The following is a 14,956-nucleotide window of genomic DNA, read 5'->3' on the forward strand; positions in this document are numbered from 1 at the left end:
AAAGCTTCAGTCAAGACTTTGGGGAAAATTAAAACAACTAGATGGCAAAGAACTACGAAAGATTAACATAATACTCTTGATTATGACTACTGTGGATTATGATGTCAGAGACAAACTTACGTTGTGACTGAGAGACCACTTTGGCTCGGCTCCGCCCCCTACTGTCTGTAACAGAGGCTCTGCCTCCAGCGCTGCTGGCTGAACTCTGTCTCCGGGTGCGCACACGACCTTGAAAGAGATGGAAAGACAGAGGGAGACAGAAGAAGAGACACATTGTACAATGTTTAGTGCACAAATAATCAAGAAAGCAAATTTTATACTAAAATAAGAAAATGCAGGGACAGTTAAATTTCAGAAAACCTCCTGATCCTTTGTACAGAAACACACACCTATGCAGTTTCATAAAACTGACAGCATTCACAGTGTGATATTCTGGGTTCAGAAAATGCTAATTCTGAAATAAACACTAGTGCAAAAAGCTCTCACACTGACAATAATCTGGCACAATAATCACTAATTACACAACATAAACATCTTCTTCTCCATAATCCATAGAACCTAAACCTGTACCTGTACATGCAAGACGCAGGATACAGTGGGTAAGACCAGCAGAAACATCATTGCAATACTAACATGAAACACAAAGAACACATGGACACTTTCCAACACAACGTGGCAGATGAACACAAGCACATTTCTGCCTCAGAAGACTTTCCCACAATCTAAAGTTCCACAAACCGCCCCACGCCTCCAGCCCTGACCGTCACAGCAAAATAAAAGTGCTCCCGACAGAACTCCCCAGTGGCGTCTAATCTGAGCACGGGCAATACACCCCCACGCAGACGGTCCATGCAGACGCTCACAGACATGTCTTATTAACCACAGACAGAGGTGCCGGGCGCCAGTGCTGTTGGCTGACAGGTGCCAGACATTTACTGGCTCGACTGTGAGCTGAATCGGGTGTGGTGGATCAAACGCACCAAGACTGGAGCTAAGCATCTCTGAACCGCATGGTGAGCAGGAGAACAGAACGAGAGACATGTCTACAACACAGACATCCCCCACTCCACACACGGAAATACACACACAGACCAAACACACCAAGACTCGCTGTGCAAACAAGTACGTAGGCCTTACCCTCCACATTACCAGGAGTTGCATCTTAAGGCAAATACAAACAGGACCAAAGGAAAGGCACAACAGGACGATATTAGCATTATTACTTAAGCGCTACAAAACAGAAAGTAGTAGATATGTTTAAACATATCTGCTAATATGTATCTAATATCTACTAATATAAACAAATGTTTAAATATGTTTAAATAGGAGGTGAAAAAAAGTGAATAACTGTTACTATAAAATATGAAAACAAATAAATAACATAAATCAATCTGTAGGTATTTGGCTTCAACCATAAAATGGCATGAGCTGAAAAACGATAAACCGCAGGCATGAACACCGCTGCTCCTTCACGGATGTAGCTGAGCAACGTCTCAGGCGTAGCATGTTTACCCAGCGAAGCGTAGGAGCCAGGCGGCAGCGCCGCTACCGAGCTGAAGGGGGCAGCAGCAGGCACAGCGGACATTCGGGATTTGGCACTGGCCGCGGCATTGACGTCAACGTCGCTGCGCGACCGCTGCAGCCCGCCAGGCGTGGATGACACTCGAGTACTAACCACCTTAGCTGGGAGACAGAGAGAAAGGCAGCCACCATCGAATAAAGACCCCGATAACAACAGTTGTGCTCTGTTTTACTGTGTGTCTAACAGGGCTTAGAGGATTAACTAAACAGTGTTAAGGTTTATGATAGTGACTAAACAATCCATTCGTATGTGCTGACTTAATCTAAAAAAGACGCTGGTAAATAAAGCTTGTTTCTCTGTTACGTTGGAGAAGAGTAGCAACTAAGACATTTCAGCACTCTGGTCGGATTAACTGTCTGATTTGTTTCAGACACACAGGTAAAGAAACATGCTCTTACTTCTAGTTGCACTGCTTCCCACGGAGGCTTTAGCAGGCAGTGGCCTACTGAAAGCGAAGGAGAAGGTAACATGGAGATAAGCGGAGGGACAGAAGGCAACGTTACATTTGAAAACCTCACAAGGGCAGAAACTTGAAAGGTTATTAACACAATTAAATGTCACCGGAAGGTTGACTGCAAGAGAGAGAGGGAATTGTCTGGGCTGAAGTCCGGTCTTACTTAAGGCTCTCCTGGGAGCTGGAAGAGGAGCGGTCAGATTGGGGGAGAGACATAATACTGTCGGAGCTCTTCAGATGTGACTGCAGCGCCTTCTGATAGGTCAGCTCAAGAGCCTGGAACAGTTGCTCCGCCTCCTTACTGAAGTGGCCATGGAAACCCCAGTAACACCTGGAAAAGGTGGGGCAGGTTGGTCACGAATTCCTTCGGGTTTCATAAGAAGCATTTTCATAAGAGTCATTTTCTCACATATATGTCAATCCTGTCTAAATGAAGGGCATATGCAGGCTGAGCTTCCAGCAGTGCAAAACACAAAGCACCTACTTTCTGGCAACAGATCTGGCTTCTGAGTCTGCATCATGGACTCCTTTCTTGATGGTCTCCATTAGAACAGCCACATGCCTGAGGACAGAGAAAAGAAAGTGTTACCAGAGATGGACCCTGAATCCACTCCTACAGTAAGCACTGGGGGAGCTGGAGCACAGATCGATGGGTTCACTCTGCTGCCCTCCTCAAACCACGTATGAGATCTGTTGCACTATGAAGCCCCTGGTCCTGATAGGGGCACGCACACAGGAAGTCCCGCTGAAAGGCCGGTTCCGCATTCCCACGGCAACTGCTAGGCTAATGTAGCAAACGGAAAAGGTGAGAGATGACCAAGGTCAGGACTGTACGTATGTATCTGTGTGTGTGTGTGTGTGTGTGTGTGTGTGTGTGTGAGTGCATGTCCATGTTCCACAGTGCTTTCCAGCGCTAATCCTACACGGCTGTATTTTGCCACTGTGAATTTCAAAAGCAGCAACGCTCCTCAGCTCCTGTGAGATGACGGCCAAAAACACTAAACGGTCGCCAAGCAGATGTCGGTCTCACCTCTCCAGGGAACTCGTCTGCCACTCCTGAAGCAAAAGGTCTAAAAACTCGTAACAGCGCCTGGGGGGGAGTGGAGAGGGGAGGAGCGGAGGAGAGGGGGAGGGGCCACATTAGGACCAGCAGAGAGCACCACCAGATTAGCTCTGCATCTGAGAGCACGTCAGCACGTGTTCTGCACCAGACCACAGAGGTTGGTTACGTCATTACCGTCGCACAGCCACGGACTTGGACGTGCAGTTGCTGGTCATGATGGGGATGAGTCGTGGGTAGTGTGTGTGCTGGAAGGGAAAGGACACACACACACACACACACACACACACACACACATATAAGTACACATTATTCTATGTATATACAAACGATAACAATGACACATTCACGAAATAAATGAGCAAAGCAAAGCGATGACAGCAAATAACACTAAAGTTATTTGTGTGCTATAGCTGATTAATAGATATAAGGTGAATGCCTGGCCCCGGGGCCTGTCGTATCCCACCCCCTTAAACCTCCCTCCACCCCCACACACACACACACACACACACACACACACACACACACTTCAGGCTGAGTTTTCACTGAGGTTTCACAACCCAGTGCACTGCCGACACAGCCATGCGTGAATCTCTCACCCATGCAGGTTTTTCTCTCAGTCAATAAGCTATTGCACAAGGTGCCCACTAAATCTGGGCTCCAACAGTGTGGGACAGATAAAAGGAACACCAGTCTGTGTGTGTGTGTGTGTGTGTGTGTGTGTGTGTGTGTGTGTGTGAGAACTTACACGTATAATAAGGCGAATGGCTGCAACACCAGACGTGGCCATGACTTTCGCACTGTTGGGGACTAGGTTAAGCAGGGTAGGCATGACAGTCTCAGCGCCATGGTCAAACTTGTTCCCCAGCACAGACGACAAATGCCTGGAGGGAGAAGGACACACATTACACCGCTTCACGCGCTCCCTGCACTCTGTGGCTTCAGAGTGTGTGCGTTGAGCCCGTTCAACACAGAAAACCGATGCGCTTTGAAACGAGAGGCGAGACGAGGCGAGGCGAGGCGAGGCGGCGCGTACCCCAGGGTGATGCAGGCTTCGCGGACCACCTGCGAGCGCAGGTCCTTAGCTGACAGCTTGAAGGCTGGCTCCAGCTGCCGCAGCTGCTGCTGAAAGGGCTCATGGTCCACCGCGCCGGCCAGCAACAGCGAGCGCACCTTCTTCAGCTGGGAGGGAGAGGGAGGGGTGGCAGGTGCCCACCGCCGATGAGACAGTTCATTACAGTTCAGTGCATAATTTAGTGCTTTGATTTGTGAATAGCGAATGGAAGTGAAGGTTTTTTGTGTGTAAAAGGAAATAACAATCAGCTTGTAAACCATGAATGAGTCCTTGGTTATTTATTTGTTTGTTTGGGAAGGTCCCCCCCCCGTTTGTTTCAATAGATGTCAAGCACATCAGGGAAGGTGTGCACAGGTTCTCCCTAACAGCGTAATGGAAGAAACAAGGGGTATCCATCTTCAGGCTCTAGAGAACATAGCAAGCTCCCCTCTGTATTCCGAGCTAGAAGTCAATTCAAATGCCCAAACAAACCAGGCATTAATCAAGTGCCTCAGGCACATCCGAATACTACGTCGGTCAATTTTAGACCCCAGCTGTATCAAATATTTAGTTCATAATTCCAAGCCTAACTCTGACATCATCAAATGAGCTCACCGCGGACACTCTCTGCTCCCAGTCGTGTTTGTCATCTGCCAAGACCTCTCGGATCTTAGTCATGGAGTCCTCGAGCTCTCGGCTAGAGTAAATCTGAGATGGGATAGAGGGCACAGTGAGCAGTGTAGCACGCCGCAGGACACCGGACGAGAGCCGGGACTGCCAGTTCACCAGCCAGCACCGAGGACAAGGCCCACTGCTGCCGGAACAACAGAGTGGCACAGGAAACCCACCGCAAGCCATGTTTCAGATGGTTAAAGTCATGTGTGACATCAACAGCTGAGAGCATATTTAGTCATTTTTAATAAACACCATAGGATGGATGGATGGATGGATGGATGGATGGATGGATGGATGGATGGATGGATGGATGGATGGATGGGTGAATGGATGGATGGATGGATGGATGGGTGAATGGATGGACAGACAGACAATGCTTCTGTTGGTGCAATATGTGGCTGAACCCTTAGACTGCTAAACCTTTTTATAAATCAGCAACACCTTTGTGGAACTGACACCCCATTTTAAATTAATTTGAATCAAGCCTATCACCTGTCAGAACTTGAATGTTCGAGCTGCTTTGTGTTTATAATGTTAGATAACAATGTTTTATTGCTGTAACTGAGAGTGACACACTGTAAATAAAGGCCAATCATATCAAAATATCAAAACCAAATATCAAAACCTGTTGTTAGTACATTTGTGAGGTACAAAAAATAGTTTAGATCTGTTTTCAATTTTGAGATATTTAACAATATTGACACACATCAGCAGGAATAAACGATAATGGTCTTGTTGCATTCATCTTCAGACGGGGTGACAACTTCCAGAGTTCCAGAGTTCCCTTCTCTTAGCCTACAGCAGGTGGTAAAAGCCAGTGAGTGCTTGGGTATAGTGGTCTCACCTGTACAGCGGGAACATCCTCGAAGGCGCGGATGAAGTCTTCTTCGTCCACCGCACCGGCACCCGAGCCCTCTTTTCCTGCGGGCAGGTCCACACCTGAGTGCCTTCTGAACTCCATTCCAGCACTTATTTTAAAACGTAGCTCCAGTGGAGTGTTTTTTTTGTTATTTCTTCGAGAACAAAGGGCGGGGCTAACCTGTGCTCTTGGTGCTGGAGGCGGAGCTTGGCCGATGCATGGATCCTGTTCGCCGCACTGCTGCCGCTCCCTTAGAGGATGAGGAAGAGCGCCCCCCGTCCACAGAATCATCATCATCTATGTTCTTATCTAGAGAGACAGCAGAGATTTTTTCAAATGCATATATGACATACATATAACTCATATATTACTTACTTACAACATAACTATATCTGGGTTATAAGAGGACTTGATAGCCCGCTCGGCTGCGCTTCTGGCTGTACAGAGTTCAGAGGAATACACTGGTTGCTGCTTCTGCTCACTGACAGGTGGAATAACTGGCAGATGTAAAAAAATAACTAATAGTAAAATATGGCATATCTTCCACAAACAAAACAAATCAATTATTACAATATGACACTTCTTCAGGTTAAGTGTGAATTACTTACTTATCTCTAACCATTTGAAGTTTTACATGACTTGTTTTGGTTACCATGTATATATAATTTAAACCGACAAAAGGAAGTAAACCAGTTTTTCCCAGAACACTTCCAACTTTCAGAACATCTAGTAAACAAACTCATAGCTGTGCTGCGATACAGCTAGCTTTTTTAAACCACGTATAGGTTTGTTTGTTTGTATGATCAGCTGCTTGCTTACTTTTTTCAGATTCAAGTATTGGAAAGGTGATGTAAATTCAGTCAAGAAGACAGCTGTGGATTAAATACTAAGTTAGCTTGTATGTTATGTGAATGCTGGGGTAACTGTAACGTCAGGTGCATGCTGGGTGAGCCTGGAAGTGACATAAGTGCCAGTTATCTACGGTGCCCCTGGCCAAGGGTTTCCTCTCTGAAGGGCACTGATTCGTCTAGCTTGACCTTAGTGTGGAAGTGTTAGGGAGCCGTCAGCTGTGTATACAATTTCCCTTGAGCCACACACACATAAGAGGCAGAGCAATGAAATGTGCCTGACCAGCAATCAATTCTAATGAATTATTCACATACACACATACACACACACACACACACACACACACACACACAGACAGACACACGCACAGCTATGCACTCATATACTAGAGCAGCTTGCCGAAGACATCATTTCCCATTCATCATTTACAACACCTCTTTCTCACACATATTCTGTCGTGCAAACATTACTGTAAGCAAACACAAAGCCAAAATACAAATACAAACACCACACACAAGCACACACACATGCAGCCTCACAGTTATCATATATGACAGAGACCAACCATTTGAAAACAGCAAGGGATTTAAGGAAATATAAATACTCATTCCCACATTTATCTCCCCTTTCACAATGACCCAAACCAGGAAAAGCCCAGTCGGATAACAGCATGTGCCCAGACTAACGGCTCCGGCCGTGTCAGTACCGTCGCTCCCACTAGACTAACGGCTCCGGCCGTGTCAGTACCGTCGCTCCCACTAGACTAACGGCTCCGGCCGTGTCAGTACCGTCGCTCCCACTAGACTAACGGCTCCGGCCGTGTCAGTACCGTCGCTCCCACTAGACTAACGGCTCCGGCCGTGACAATGCTGTCGTTGCCACAGTCACCGCTCTGCTCCAGTGCCACACTCAGATGAAGCTTAGATACCATTCGCAGCCTTTCCTGTTCCACACCCAGCACTGCCGTACGACGCCCTCCCTCCCTCCGATAGTAAGGAAGAGAGGCGCTTACTTCCGCAGATCCTCCGGCACACCAGTCTCCTCAACATGCCGCTACACTCTCCCCCTCGGCCTCATTCCTCACCCTGTCTCCTCTACCCACCCCTCCCTCTGCTCCTCCCTCTCTCCTCCTTCCCTGCCTGCCTGCTGTGTGTGTGTCTTTTTTGCCTACTTAAGATTTACACAAGCAGACCTCCTCCTCCTGTGTGTGTTGAGCTGAGACCTGGCACACACCACTGCTGATCTGTCACTCAGTAGGCCCCACCTCTCATTTACACTTGGTGGGGGATGGGTGGCTAAACTGGGGGAGGGGACACATATACAACCAACTTCACTGTCATCCACCCATATCATTCAACTACATCAGCAAATGTATTTGCATGTAAAAAGAATTTTAGCTAAGGTCACGTGTTTACACTAGGATTAGAGCTGCCACCTTCCAAAATGTCACTGGCTGACTGGAGGTGTGTAAACGATACCATCTGCCTTGCTACAGTGGCCATCCTGCACCCTCATCAAAATAAGGTGCCAGATGTGTTTGCAGGTCGCCCGACGTGCACTAACAGGGGACACATTTGGATGCAACACCAGTGACAATGAATCACAGCAGTATAGAAACATGGTGTACTGCAGGCGTGATCTGGGATAACACACTGTTAATTCAGCAGAAAATATAATATAATATAATATAATATTATATATATATATATATATATATATATATATATATATATATATATACACACACACACACACACACACACACACACACACACACACACACACACACACACACACACATACATATATATATATACATACATATACACACATACACATACACATAGAACAGGGAGCTCAGGGATAAGGAACAGCGAGATGCAGGACTGGAAGTCCACAGCGCAGACCAATGTGTTGCAAAAGGTTCACCAGCTACACAGTGAAGCCTAATTTCAACAAGAGCCTGCATAAGTTAGACCTGTGATTCATGTTGGCACAGAGTTTTTATCCAGGTCCCATACAATGTGCAAACATTTGGACTACAGTTGCTTTCTGGCCTTCCGCTGTACTTTTATTCCTAAAGTAGAATTCAACAGCTGAAAGCGTTTCATGAAGCTTCTGGAATCCCAGCTCAGTAATGCAGCTTGATTAAAGAGACTACCCTCACAAAGAGATGCAGGACGTTTTGAGCATTCATCCAAACATTCACATTCTAAAGCAATAAATACAAATCCACACTAATTCAATCCATACATGTGCTACAGCTAGCATCTGAAGTCATAGACAGGAAATCACAGGAGCCAATAATTTGTCATGCTGATCTCTCTCTTTATATTGGTCTGGCACACGGTGAAGTGAAAAATAAATTAAAACCTATTGTATTCAAGCAAAAGTACTATTGCTTTGGCTCTTATAAAAGAGAACACTGTACTGCCGGGTACAAAACTACAACAAAACACATGTCATCAGTTACTTTTCAATGGCAGTACGGTTTGGCAGTACGGTTTACATTATGACATTTCTCCACTAGGTGGCAGCCTTCTCTAACTGTACATAGATTATGACTGGGTGTTCTTTCTGGCTCAAGTAGACAGTTCAGACATGTAGCTAATCAAACATTCAAATGTCCCTTGGCTATTCTTTACTGCATTGCAAATGTGTTGGAAGTAATCCTAAAACCATATGACTTTAAAACCTAAATACTTGAATATTATCTGGCTTAAATCCATTAACAGAGAAATAATTAATTCATAACCACAAAGAACAACTGAACAACATAAATCTAAGGCAGCGGGTTGGTCTTCTCAGCAGGGAGGACTGACCTACGTCAAATACAAGGGGAGAAGGCAAATGTGGAAATTACACACACACACACAAAACGAGGTTTCCGCTTAATGCAGTAACTTCCAGGCTGTTAAATAAATGCCCACTTCCTGTCCCCACCTGGATAAAACAGAGACCGTCTGCTTCCTGACAGCTGATTAGCCACTCCATCATTCAGAAAATGAGTTAAAAACAGCCAGGGCAGATTTCACTCCACATGACAAACTAGGATCCCGGCAGATCAACACATTCAGCACAAAAAGACTCTGAGACGCTGAGTTTGGAGCTTCTTAGACATAATTTGTAGTTGATTTGCTTGCATTGACAACCCAGTGCATGTCTATGCAGAGAGTGAAACCAAGAGGTGCCCCATAACACCACACCTTCATCAATTACTGACACATGCAGAATCTCGGGTTTCATTTCAAATGCAATCTGATAACCCTGTCCAACAGAGAGACACAAACAGTGGGCTGAAACACTGGGGGGGTGTAGGTCTCAGTTCACTTCTGGAACGCCGTGGGGAGGCATGCAGCTCCAGTTCCTTAAAGCTCTTATTTTTCACTAACACAGAAAAGAGCCTAAACCAGAATGAAGGTTTACTGTGCTTAAGTAACAAATTCGAATTTGCAGAAGAGTTACCATGAGGAACGCATTTCACAAACGGAAAGTTAACTGGGTTTTGAAAAACAAATGACTAGAAAGAATGACAAACAAACAAAATCAGGCCCCTCTTTACTGCTTGGTACTCATAATTGGTCAGTACTCATAAGAGCGAGTTTTAACTAGGTCAGGACACGTCCCTTACATCTGCCGCTTAAAACACGGCCTAATTTCCCACATGCACTACGCGACCTTCTAAGTGCAACACCCCTGTTAACCACACCCTCCAACAGCCACACCCACCAGTGGGCACACCCTTCCACACACGATACCGCATCACTGCCTAATGTCTCTGCTGGCTGCCTGCTCTCTGCTCCATCCAACGGCCTTTGTACGGATGGCCCATATAACTCCTTATTAGGTCTATCAGGTCAGCGTGCTCTCTAACGCCTGCACACTCATTGCTGTCTCTACTGTAAATAACATTCCTAACAATCCCAGAGACTCTAGAGCCATTCATAAAGAGCACAGCACGGCCCCAGCATACTAGGACACGCACCCATCCAGATGGGGACAGTGTAACGGAAATGACCTTGGCTGTTGCTTTTTGGTTGTGGTTGATTTTTTTTTTCGTTTTTGTTTATTCTTCAAGCAAAACACATGGTGCTTTTAGTCACGTTTACTGATGTCTGTACTGTATGTTAAATCATTCACGTTTCAGCCCAGTGCCTTGAAAGCCACCTCTTTAATGGCTCTCCTGTGACAGCCCTGGCAGACAGCACCAGGCGGCCGACAGCCAGGGTCCGTGGGCCGTGCGTTCTGATACTGTTCTGCCGTCCCACTGTGACTCCTGGTTCGGGACCTAGCCGATCTGCTGTCAGGCCCGTTCGGCCCTGTCCCGCTCGGATGGCAGCGCTGGGCACCGCACAGGCAACGGGATAGTAGGGGTCATCATGCTGCCCGCACTGAGCCTTTCAGACCCTCAACGTGGAGCCGTGATCAGCGGAGAAGGCCCCAGCCACGCCAGACACTACCACTCCCTCACCAGACGGAGACGCACCTTTCTCCGGTCCGCACCGCATGCAGGCCATCACCCCATCCGACAGGTCACCCATGCTTGATGCGGAAGCGCAGTGCACATTCATAACAGGAATTTTCTCACGGCCCGTCCCGGCGGGACACACAGGAACGAGCATGCAAAGTAACAAAGTTTAATGAGATCCTGGGCATCTGTTGGGAGAAGACGCTAAAGGTGTGCTCTCCGTCACCGACTTGGTTCTAAACTGCCAGAGTGAGTCGCCGAGCGGCTGAACTCAACAAACTCACTCTGCCAAACTGCGCCGCTCCTCTTTGTCACCATAGCAATGCCCTGAGCAGAGACTCCAACCGGTGCAATGAAAGTGTGATGAAATGGAGACAGGGTGCAGGGGCAGGACATTTCTCACCCCACGAAAACCGATACAATCCCTGCAGTCATCACGCAGCCGTCCCGGCGTTCACACAGCGGTCATGGAACCTGAGCTTTTGCCCTCTGCTGATGTAAGAGTGGCCACTACCGAAGCTCCAGAAAAGATATTCAGCAGTGACTCAAAATGAGCCTGATGACATCATCGCATGCAGCAACTTCCTGTGGTTGGCCAACATGAAATGGTGGAAAACTAATGTAGCATTGCAATCAATAACAGACAGTAATGAGCAGTTCATACATCTGGATGGAGAAAAGCAGGTAATCTGTTCAGGAGGCAATTAACATGCCCACCTGGGGGGGCAGGAAAAAACTCACTTGATCAAAATACATTAAGGCAACATTAAAGCGCTCTGCTTTGCACAGAAATCTCTCACCTCTAAACCTTGTCTTTATTTTTCAGAATGCGCCACACACATTATCTCTTAGTGAAGGTGGGTTAAAGCTTACCAAAGTCTGAAAAGGACAAAGGCCGTGGGGGGAATAAATAGCTGCCCTACATGGAGAAGAATGTTGTCACAAAAAAGGCTTATTTTGGAGACACGCTGCTGTGTGTGGGCTCAGCAAAGTAAAAGAGCAACACATATCCAGTGGGTCCCACGCGCATTCTTCCAATATCTCACTCTCTCTCTTACACACACACACGCAGATATATGCACAGATACATGCGCACACGCACACAGGCATGTTGAGATGCTGGAAACGCAACAGTCATCGCTGTTTAATCCCTTCAGCAATCTGTGCCAGGCAGCCCCTCACGAAACCAAGACCGAGACGAGCCCTAGCAAAAGAGAAGAGTACCCACAACTAGGCTACCACAGCTCAGGATTGAACTGAGGAGAGAGAGAGAGAGAGAGAGAGAGAGAGAGAGAGAGAGAGAGAGAGAGAGAGAGAAGGACAGATAGACAAGGAAAGAGTGGAAAGGGGGAGAAAGCAAGAAATCTGCCCGCTGTTCTTCCTCAGTGCCAAACTGCCAACCTCTCAGAGGCTCTGAGCAACCTGGTCATCGTTTCGAGGTCACGTGGGCAGCGCTGTGTGCACCCAGCACTCGAGGCTTGTGAACCACCAGTAGGGAACAGAACACAAAAACAACATTCAGTGTTTTTCCCCCTCTGAGCATTCTGATCTTACCCGAGAGGTCTGGCGGAGAAGCCTAGAGTTTCGCCTCACAACCCTGAATGTCAGCACCTCGACCACAAACGACCATGTGGGTAAGAAACAGCCGCGCTGAAGCTCTTCCTGCAAACTACGTTTTTGTAGTTCGTCCATAAACGACTACGTCATACTTGGTAAAACACCGCTAACAAATAATAGTCAACCATAATAAACAGATTGCAGACATATTCACTGTCCACTAAAGCAATAAAAGGTAAAAGTGTCATCATTTATCCATAGTTGGATATTGCCCTGCACAATGAAATATTAAGGTCATCATTCTAAATACTTAATACCTCTTAAGAAATGTGAGAACTGGCATGAAGAAGGCCAAGCTGCTGATTCAGGACAAATTCATAAAAATACGCTACACTACTCGTTAAAATGTACTACACCGATCACGTTACAACACTGACTCACTTGTCACCGGATTAAAACCTCATTGGCAAAACCATGATTATTTTACGCGCGGCTTCTGCTGATGTTCAAAGCATACCGAGGCGTTTCACCGGAAGCCACGGGGGCAAAAGGACTGCCAGCAGAGGTCTGGAAAAGTGCACCTGCCCCATTACGAATGGAAATGCGGTCAGTCATCGAACACGAGCGACAGCGATTGCACCCGGAGACGCAATCAACTTCACCGGAACGCCTGCACGCCTGGTTGAAACCCCGTTGGAGGTTTCCGAAAGCTCACCTTCCCCCGCCGTCATGTCCAGCGTGCCGGCGTGCGGTGCAGCCCAGGGAAGTGCGCGGGTGCGGAGCCGATCTATCGCGCTTTGGCTCTGCGCAGTCCTCCTTTTTCTTTCTCTCTCTCTCTCTCTCTCTCTCTCTCTCTCTCTCTCTCTCTCTCTCTCTCTCTCTCTCTCTCTCTCCTCCCCTCGTTTTTGATCTTGTGACTGCGTACACAAAGCGTCGCCGCTCGCAGGAGAGCACACGGGCTGCGGCGTCTCCCTTTTGCCGTTGATGCTTCCCTGTTACCTCGCTCTCCCGATCGCAGCTCTGATCCTCCTCCCGTCTCTCCTAAATGTTTCACTATGTTTGCAACCGTGAGAACTCGGGGGCGGTCACCCTAAGCCCTGAGGCACGGCAAAAACAGAAAAGCACTATATCTTTTCATACGCTCTGTCGTTTAATGTTGTAGGCCACATACTCCAAGTGCCCAGACAATCCCAATGCATGTTTTTTTTTTTCATTAACAAAATGCAAAGCAAAAATGGTACAAATGTATTACGGAAGGGTCAGTTTTGACAGTTAAAAAAAAAAAAATTCCTGCTACCTGTCCAAAAATACACCAACCTAAACTTCCTCAAAGAGAGCTGCAAGAAAGAGAAACCCGAAATATCCAGTCTGCACTTCTATATAACAAAAAAACTTTCAAAATATGGAAGTGAATTAAATGTCAAATGTTGCTTCTACATGTCCTTATGAAAGCCCAGTGCAGCGATAATTGGGCTTTTTAAGTGACGGTTATTGACCAGTGGCCATAAAACTGCAGCTGCAGAGAAAAAGAAACAGAGACAGACAGACAAACAGTCAGACAGCATTGATCACACACAGCTCAATACAGCTGCTCGGGGAACCACAAGCATGATGGCAGCTGCCCTCCCTGGTGCAGAGGAACCAGCACAGCTTGCGTGCATGGCACGTCTCACCGTACACAACCACCTCGCCTGCTTTCTATGAATGCATGCGTTCCTGCCCTCTTTCTGATCACCGGCGACTTCGTCTGTGCACTGCACCGCGAGCCTCATCAAACCCCGCCAGCGGCGATAGCTGCGTGCGAAGAGAGGGGCGGAAGAGACCCGCACGAAGAACACACATGCCGCCTTTTAGCACTCACAATTAACCCCCAGTTTTGCACTGCCCAAAGGGAACACAGCAACACTGTAATGGGAGCCAGAACGCCACACACACACACACACATACACACACACACACAGTCTTCGAGGCAGAAAGCATTTCTCAATCCCATGAAGAATAATATCCAAAACAGAATCTGAATGAGAACACTGAGTACAAACGTCAGATGAAAAGCAGGAGATATTCTTTTTTTTCACAAAATGTATCATAATGATGAACAGCAGATACATGTATATGATCCCAACACAAAACAGAGACCCTGTAGCAGTGGCATATGAATCTTCTGCCAGCGATTAATGATGATGATGATGATGATGAATCATCATAGAGTAAGACATCCATGCAGACCTGATTCTCTACTGGTTGTGCGTCACGGCTCTCTCAGGCTTTATGAGCCTGACGTGTGAGATACTCGTATGACGGCGTTCACTCACCTGTGGACAGGATCATATTCCCTGATCTTTGGACTTCATCAAATCTGCTAAAAATTACATTCAACCTGATGGAGCAACACAGA

General features: G+C 46.9%; 1 protein-coding gene across 26 annotated transcripts in view; it reads right to left on the bottom strand.

Moving 5' to 3' along the window:
- Positions 1-14,956, bottom strand: part of LOC113578078 (CLIP-associating protein 1-B) — a 41,267-nt gene that overhangs the window by 16,480 nt on the left and 9,831 nt on the right. For 16 of the 26 annotated variants that reach the window (XM_035531085.1, XM_035531071.1, XM_035531067.1 and 13 more), the window contains exons 8-21: positions 14,874-14,938; positions 5,865-5,993; positions 5,670-5,746; positions 4,766-4,858; positions 4,133-4,278; positions 3,845-3,980; positions 3,274-3,344; positions 3,067-3,126; positions 2,521-2,598; positions 2,200-2,367; positions 1,981-2,027; positions 1,513-1,683; positions 1,138-1,161; positions 121-228 (exon numbers count right to left, since the gene is read on the bottom strand). In XM_035531085.1, coding sequence (XP_035386978.1) covers positions 121-228; positions 1,138-1,161; positions 1,513-1,683; positions 1,981-2,027; positions 2,200-2,367; positions 2,521-2,598; positions 3,067-3,126; positions 3,274-3,344; positions 3,845-3,980; positions 4,133-4,278; positions 4,766-4,858; positions 5,670-5,746; positions 5,865-5,993; positions 14,874-14,938 — 1,373 coding nt within the window. Of the gene's footprint in view, positions 1-120; positions 229-1,137; positions 1,162-1,512; positions 1,684-1,980; positions 2,028-2,199; positions 2,368-2,520; positions 2,599-3,066; positions 3,127-3,273; positions 3,345-3,844; positions 3,981-4,132; positions 4,279-4,765; positions 4,859-5,669; positions 5,747-5,864; positions 5,994-13,273; positions 13,314-14,873; positions 14,939-14,956 lie in introns of those variants that run through there. The other 10 variants (XM_027011193.2, XM_027011183.2, XM_027011212.2 and 7 more) reach the window with 3 other exon arrangements.

This window comes from Electrophorus electricus, chromosome 1, assembly GCF_013358815.1.
Source record: "Electrophorus electricus isolate fEleEle1 chromosome 1, fEleEle1.pri, whole genome shotgun sequence".
NCBI classification, from domain to species: Eukaryota; Metazoa; Chordata; class Actinopteri; order Gymnotiformes; family Gymnotidae; genus Electrophorus; species Electrophorus electricus.